At 32.3% G+C, this 8,481-nt stretch overlaps 1 protein-coding gene across 1 annotated transcript; it reads left to right on the top strand.

Annotated features, from left to right (window-relative positions):
* The first annotated feature begins 3,229 nt into the window (after window positions 1–3,229).
* Window positions 3,230–6,245, top strand: LOC111401607 (cyclic dof factor 1-like). The gene is made up of 2 exons (XM_023029416.1): window positions 3,230–3,501; window positions 4,556–6,245. Exons 1-2 carry the CDS (start codon window positions 3,301–3,303, stop codon window positions 5,843–5,845), a joined length of 1,491 nt encoding a protein of 496 aa, XP_022885184.1. The 5' UTR covers window positions 3,230–3,300; the 3' UTR covers window positions 5,846–6,245.
* Window positions 6,246–8,481: the final 2,236 nt, after the last annotated feature.

Raw genomic sequence — 8,481 nt, 5'->3', positions numbered from 1 at the left:
TGAAACTCAACCTATATAATTAGGACGGAGGGAGTATCATTTATTGAAAGAGGAGTTCATTGTAATTTTTCTTTTCTTTCTATACTTGTGGGTCATATTAAAGTTCCGTAAATCTCAATAGTGTAGGTCATATTGAGGTCTTGTAAAGTTTAGTATTATATAAGGATTGATATTTCTTGTTTGTAAGTCATTGAGAGTGTTGTAAATGGTTGGATTGCACCATAAATCAATCGATATAGTGAATAAGTCTTGCTTGTAACGGAGAGTTTGTTAACGGGGGATGTAGATCATTATTTTGGATCGAACTTGCACAATTATATCATTTACATCCACTCTTCCCTTTTACTTAACACTTTCATATTTTCACTTATTATTTGAATTAGTTTATTTAGTCTTTACTTACTTGAATTTAGATTAATTCTTCAAAAAAGTTTTAAAAACCAATTCACCCCTTTTTTTCGTTAGTTATTCTTGGACTTTTAGTTAAAAATATTTTTGCATGAAAACCATGATTAAGGACAAGATTTTCTTATTAATAAAATATTATAAGTAAGAATGTGATGAAGAAAAAAGTTAAGAATATAAGTGTGATAATGAATAATAATTAATGATCTTTAATATAATTAAAATGTGGTGTAATTGTAACACAAAATATGTTATTAAATGGAAATCAATCCCTCCCAGTGGCGGAGCTCCGATGGTATAAATGGTGACCCATCTTTTCAACATTTTTAAAATTTTCTTTAAATTAATGTAGAAATTATTAAAAAATTAATAATATAAATCAAATGAATATTTTGCTCATGCATTATTTCTGCACCCATTTGTAAAAATTTGACTAGACAACAAGATCCTTCTCATTCTTCTTCACTTTTACGTTACTTTTTATTTATTTAAGCTTGAGGGTGATAATCATAACCATGTGGACTATTTGCACATATTTTTTGAAAAGATGACGTACAAAGTTTCAAGAAACAGAGGTTGCACAAAAAGGCTCAAAAAGATGGCAAGAAATAATTCACAACTTATCTAGATGGTGTTTGATGGGAATTAAAATTAAGATCCATTTAATTGCAAATATGAAATTTGGATGAAAAAAAAAAACAAATTCTAGGGAATTGAATTGCCTAGAAATTGTTTTACTGAAAATTGTCAATTAATAGTGTTTTATAGGTATAATTTTTTTACCTGAAAAATATTGAAATAAATATGTTTTTTGGTGTTTGTTTGACTTTATTTTTTTATGAAACTTGTCAATTTGAGGGGTATCCAATTCTACAATTGTTCCTAGAATATATTTCCATTATCAAAAAAAAAAAAAAATCTGAAAATCATACATATTTTGGTCTTCGTTTAACTTTGTTTTACATGAAAATTGTCAATTTAAAAGATATTCCCTTTTGCAATTGTTCTTAGAATTTGTTCTCATTACAAAAAAAAAAAAAAAAAAATGGTGAAAAACCAATTCTCACCGAAAATAAGAAAAATGCACATGTGTGAGGAAAATATGGAAAATGAATTCCATGGAAAACTTTTGCAATCAAACACCAAAAAAGTTGGAAAATGAGACATTTTCCAAGGAAAATATCCCCAATCAAATAGGATCTTTAGATTTTTTAGTAGATTGTAATAGAAGATTTTGAAATGTATGATTGAAAAGTTGTGGGACCCATAAAAAATGTTATTAATATTAATTATCTCTTAAATTAAAATCAGATTTTAATTCGTTCCAAATGGACTGCTAATAAAATTTAATTTGTTATTATTGTTCAGTCTCCCCAAATGAAGCTATATATTTTAATCTTTAACTCATTATTTCCATAGAACTTTTGACCTAGAAATATATCTTCAAATAATTTTTAATTACAAGATTTTCTCAAAAAGTAAGTATACTGATAATTTTATTTCAAAAATTTAAATAAAAATCAGATTTCAGTGATACACTTCAGACATAATTCTTGGTTATAAAAAAGCCCTGGCTTTAAATTATTTCTAATGTGAAAAACATTCCTCTAAGCAAGAATTTCCCAATTTTATAGATATTCAGTTTGAATTAAAGCACATGATGGGTCCAACCTGTCTTGTTTCATAGTTTGAGGTGTAATTCCTGACGTCACAATGTCCTAATACTCTACAGTTCATAGTCAACTTTGCCAAATTAATGAAGATTGAAGAAATCTTTTATATTTTATGGGTTTATCAAAATTATTTGTTTAATCAGGTTTAGAAACAAAACTAACATAAAGTAACAATATTGTTTAATGCGTGTAGTACTTTGTTATTGAAATCCAATATCATAAATCTTATTAATTTGACAATAATTTTGCTGTCTAATTTATGCCAATATACTTTACTAATCGAGGATTGTTAACTTGTTCATTTGAATTATTCGATCGTTAATTGATCCCACACAAACCCTTGTTTGAGCCCCATTTCAGAGGAAAAAATGATTTTTTGAATAGTGTATTGATGGGAAATGTATGATTAAAAAATAAGAAAAAGTTTTTGATTCGCGTATAACATTATTTTATTGAATAATGTGTGGTTGAAATGATATCAAATTACTGTTGAAGAATGTATTTTGATGAAAAAATGGGGCTAAAACAATGGCAATGTTTATTTATATATTCTTTTAAATTCAAATGCATATGACAATTTTTTAAATAAATATGAATAGAGTCAACACAAAAAAAAAAAAAAAAAAAAAAAGAAAAAAAAAAAACCAAAAAGAAAAAAAAAAAAAAAAATTTTTTTAAAAAAAAAAAAAAAAAAAAAAAAAAAAAAAAAAAAAAAAAAAAAAAAAAGGAAATAGAAAAACCTAAAAAGGAAAAAAAGGAAAAAAGTTAACACAATCATTCAAAAAGTGTACTTTCCTGAGAATTACAAAGAAGAAATCAGAGCCGTAAAATTACAGACAAGATCTGATCATATTTGGCAGTGATCTGACCTTAATCACCTGGAACTCGAACACACCAAAGTACAACCCTTATCCGGTCTCCAAGCAATACTTTTATTACACGTCACAGGAAGTTCGAGTTTTTTCAAACATGTAACAGAAAATTCGGTACACCCAGATATAGGCAGCACCGAATTTCCATGCACCTAAGATTTATGAATTTCGTGGGGCAAAATTATTAAAAATAAGAGAAAAAACGTGTGGCTGAGAAAATCGGACCCATGATGACGTGGTATCCACATTTTGAAGGCGTTAAATGCAGCAGATCAAAATCAAACTCGCCAATATTGCCAACAAGGAAAATTCAATAATTTACTTAGAACTTCATTGAAATAATCGGGAAAATGAAGGAGCCGGAGATTAAGTTATTTGGTAGGAAGATTGTGCTGCCGGAGAATGGGAAAGTGGTCTCCGGTAAGTCCTCCGACGACAGTAGTTGTGGGATGGAGTCGGATCGGTGTTTGAATGGTGAAAAAGTTACCAGAATACATCAAGAGGAAGAAGATACTGGAAAATCAGATGAAGAAAATCAGCAAAATAAGGAGGTAAAAGCTTTGATTTTTCCACACACAGCATATAAGTGACTGATAAATAACATTGATGTATTATTCTGTAAATTTTTGGAGGAACCCAGATGTTGGAACACCAAGTTGATGTTATTTTCTGGATATCAGAGAATCTTTACGCAAATCTTGGATATGAAAAATCTGGGGTTAATGGGGGTTTCTTGTGTTCTTAATCTGTTTAATTTGGTTAGAAATATTTGCAATACGGTTCTTTGTTTCTTTTCTTTTCTTTTTTTCGAGTAAAGTTTTCTGTGTCATTTTTCGGTAGTGCTGGCTCTTTAGGCGAGTTAGGCGATTGCCTAAGGCCCACTTTGGTGAGCGCTCAAAAAAAAATTTATTTTTATTTTTTATTATACATGTATTTTTACACACATATATACAGGGTCTTATATTTGAAATTGGTCTAAGGCCTTGTTTCTCTTATCCTTTAAGCAATTACTGTGATGATTGACTTCTCATTATTGAAGAAAACTCGACTTAGTCCTATTCAGTCCACCTTACTAGCGTAGACGCGTAGTACCAAGAATTTTCTTCCATTTATAAGAGTTCCAGAAAGTTATATGACCTCAAACCAGTGGAATTTTCTAGTGTACTGCACTTGACAGTTTGTCCAGTTGAATCTATTGGTTTACACAAAAGGTCTTTATTCTGGAAAGTTCTGCATCCAGTTTGGTTTTTTCTATTTTACACGAGTCTCTTGATTAAGATGTGGGAATTTGGATATATTCCTTGCTCAAAAGGGTCAATACTTGTCCAGTGATAAGTATTATTGTTTAGAATGTTTCTGTAATTAGATGACTTTCGAATATTTCCAATACCGTGTTTTGCTATTTTTGCTCGATTTCGGATACTAAATTCAATTCTGTTGGATTAAATAATTGGGTATAAGAAGTTGTTCTATGGTACCAGCCTTTTTTATTTCGTCCATGAGCAAAAGTAGTGGTACATTTATGTTCTAAAGAAAAAAGTTAGCAGTATCGAAGAGTAACGCTATTATGCCTGTAGCTGATTGGAATTTATTTGTGAATTTTAGCACCAAATAGGTGGAGAATTCTGTAAAAGCAACGCACAAGAAGACGACCAACAACAAGCTGTGTCTAAGGATTCACAGAATCCTAATACTCTGACAGAGTCAGCTGACAATCCTAAAACTCCCTCCGTTGATGAAGATGATGTATCGGAAAATCCTCCCAGAAATGAAAATGATCAAAATTATTCGACAAATTCACAACAAAAGACATTGAAGAAGCCAGACAAACTTCTTCCCTGCCCCCGTTGCAACAGCATGGATACAAAGTTTTGTTACTACAACAATTACAATGTTAATCAACCTCGGCATTTTTGCAAGAGCTGTCAGAGATATTGGACGGATGGAGGTACAATGAGGAATGTTCCGGTGGGAGCTGGTCGTCGTAAGAACAAGAATTCTGTCTCTCATTGTCGTCACATTACAATCTCTGAAGCACTCGAGGCAGCAAGAATTGACATTCCTAATGGTTTTCATCATCCGGCATTTAAACCAAACGGCACTTTGCTGTCTTTCGGTCCTGATTCATCTCTTTGTGAATCTATGGCTTCTGTTTTGAATATTGTACAAAAAAATGTACCAAATGGTATTCAAAACGGGTGCTCTAAGATGGATCAGGGCGTCCAGGTCCAGGTTTCATGCAAAGGTGGGGAAAATGGTGATGATTGTTGTAGTCGCTCTTCCTTGACTGCAGCAAATTCAATGGGAGATGGAGTAAAAAAAAGGCTCCAAGAGCCGACGATGAAAAATATAAATGGCTTTCCTACTCCAGTTCCTTGTATTCCTGGGGTTCCTTGGCATTTACCCTGGAATTTTGCCGTTCCCGTGCCAGCCATTTGTCCTCCGGGATTTCCCATGCCATTCTACCCGACACCCTACTGGAATTGTGGTGTCCCTAGTGCTTGGAATGTTCCAGGGTTATCAGTTCCATCTCCTACATCAAATGAAAAGAAATCAGGTTCTGGTCCTCCCGACTCACCTTTGGGGAAGCATTCAAGGGATGGTGAATTGATTAAGCCAAATAATCCAGAAGGCAGAGAATGTGCGTCAGAGAAGAATTCAGGAAGCTCGATACTAATTCCGAAAACTTTGAGGATTGATGATCCTGATGAAGCTGCAAAGAGTTCCATATGGGCAACACTCGGGATCAAGTACAATTCCATTAGCAGGGAAGAACTTTTTAAGGCCTTGCAACGGAAAGGTGATGAGAAAAAATCCCTTGTGGCCCCCTCCTCTGTGTTGCAGGCTAACCCTGCGGCGTTATCTCGATCCATTAGCTTCCAGGAGACTGCTTGAAGGGTTGTTTTTTTGTATCATCAACAAGTTAAAAAGCTGTTGATATTCATCTCCTGGGAAAATCTTTAACCTCGACTTAAACTGTCTTCTCTGACGATTTACAGAATTCGAAGCCTCAAGTAGACTAATGCGGATGTTCGGTAAAGGCTGCAGATTCACGCCTCCGCAATATGAGGCCTATTTTGGAGAAGCCATAGCAAAAACTATAGTTTGTACCTTTTCTTGTAACATTAAGCAGATGTCTTTGTTTTGCCTTTGACGATCGTATTTTCGTGTACATATCTTTGTAGAATAATACTGAAAGGACGGTGAAAGATATTTAACAAAATGCAGATGCCGTGATGTAATTTAACTCTTTTTGAGGGGGTATTATTATAAATGACCTGCTACTATTCATTTTTGATAAAATGTCTATTATACCCTTAATGAAATAATTTATCATATATTGCACAAGATATCCTTAATTTATTGGGATAGTTTTAAATTCCTCTATTTCTTTCATTTCGAGTTTTAATATATAATTTCATCCTTTGATCTAATAAATTAGCATAATCTGTAATATAATTGTCATGTAATTTTCTAAGATTATCAAATTCCTTCGATAATATATCCATAATCTCTAATTGAGAATAAATATTTTCTATTTTTTCCATTAATCTATCTAACAGATTATCTAATCCTTTAATTGTATAACCTGGCATTATTCAAATAATTCCTTGGAAACTTTATGAATAATAACATATTTAGATAAGTTTTTTACAGACATGAACAATAATAATCCCTACAATTCTTTCAAGATATTAGAAGAATTCTTTCTAAATTTAACAAAGACAATAATTTTACCTTACTTTTGATCTTAAATCTGTATTCTTAGAACCGAGTGACCTTCAGGCTCTGAAACTGCAAACTGCTCCCTTAAACGGCCTCTTGCCTCAATGGGAATTCTGCTATTTCAGCTTCTTGCCCTCACTGTATTTTTTCTTAGAATTAAGAATAGAGATCTTAAGTAAAGAAAATTCTCTCTTTGTTAAAGTAAGAAAGAGATTATCTTCTTCAATCTATCAAGAATCTATGGGATAGTAAGTTTAGAAACTCATATCTTTCTCATATCAAAAGATTGAGATTTTATTTCTATAATAATTTATACAAGATTTATATTGTATACAAGGGGTTTTCAGAAAAACTGGTTTTGAAAAAAGCTTAAGGAAAGAGAATGGTTTCTAACTCGAGATGATCCATTCTTTCCCAAATACCTCTATTTATACATGATTCAAACTCACTATTATTGATCTATTACATCATTGCATACATCAGATTTTTGAAAAAAGGCTCACATGCCTCTCTATTCTTTTCCTCCTGGGGTCTACATTTTCACATGCATTCTTTGAATTTTCATCAAAGGGACCTCCTTTCTTCTATTATTGCCTTATCATCTTTGGCTTCATATGCAGCTGGCTAGATGCTTTTCTATTATTGCTTCTCCATCTTTGGCTTTATTTGCAACTGGCTAGATGCTTTGGTAGTGGTAGGTCCTTTTCCATTTATCAATCCTTCAATTTTGTCTACATGTGGGGCACTCCCTCAATCTGCATGATTCTTGGATTGTTGTTGGACTTCCACTAATTTGATGGGTATCAAATTTTAGGATATATTCCTTCAAAATTGTAGATTTTTCTTTTCCATTGTTTGTAAGGAGGGTCCATCCTTCATATTGGCACAAGCATCTTAATTTTTTATCATATAAGTTCTTTGCAATGTTGTAAAGAACTTTCATCCCCAAAACTCTCCGGGATTTTATCCATGATCTATTGATTTTTGGCAATGGTTTATTATTTCGGCCAACTTCAATCTGGAAATCTCGGCCAACATATCCAATTGTAATGATATGTTCAGCAGGATAATATATCCTTCCATCAACTTCAGGACTTATTGAATAAAATTTGATATAAATCGATCTCCCTTGGGCAAATTTTGAAACTTCTGCCCTGAATATATCATCAAATTTTTCAATTTCTTTTAAATCTTTTCCTGGATAAATCAAAACCAGAAATCCATAATCTGCTGTCATTTTGACCATGAAAGGGTCTGCATCTTTGGTAATTATTAATCTTGGATAAACATGATCCCCTGATGAAATAAAATAAGATTCATTTTCTTCCAATTCATAAACAATTTTGGCAAATGATCTATATTCTTCTTCTTTTGATGACAAAGGGGTATCATCATCTTCATCAGTTTTGATTCTTATAACTCTTGTATGCTCATCACCATTTTTTATAGTCACCTTTCGGGGACTTGCTATGTCTCGTTTGATATTGCTGGGTCACTGCTACTTCCTGACTGTGTACCTGTTTGTATTTTTGAGATTGTATCAATTGGCATTTCCTGTTTGGTATCTAATGACTCGAATTGTGAAGTAATATCAACAATTCTGTCATTCAATTCTTTGGTATATTTGGAATGAGAATTAGAGATTTCCACCAACAATTTGACATTTTGTTGGATAGATTCTGCCATTTCTTCTAATTGCTCAATTCCAATTTTCATATCTTCAGATTCTTCCATGAGGAATTTCATTCGTCTATTGACGTCTATTAATGAATTTTTGATATTATCCATCTCCAAATTCGATGTTC

This window comes from Olea europaea, chromosome 10, assembly GCF_002742605.1.
Source record: "Olea europaea var. sylvestris chromosome 10, O_europaea_v1, whole genome shotgun sequence".
NCBI lineage: Eukaryota > Viridiplantae > Streptophyta > Magnoliopsida > Lamiales > Oleaceae > Olea > Olea europaea.
This window is presented reverse-complemented; position numbering and strand designations above follow the sequence as displayed.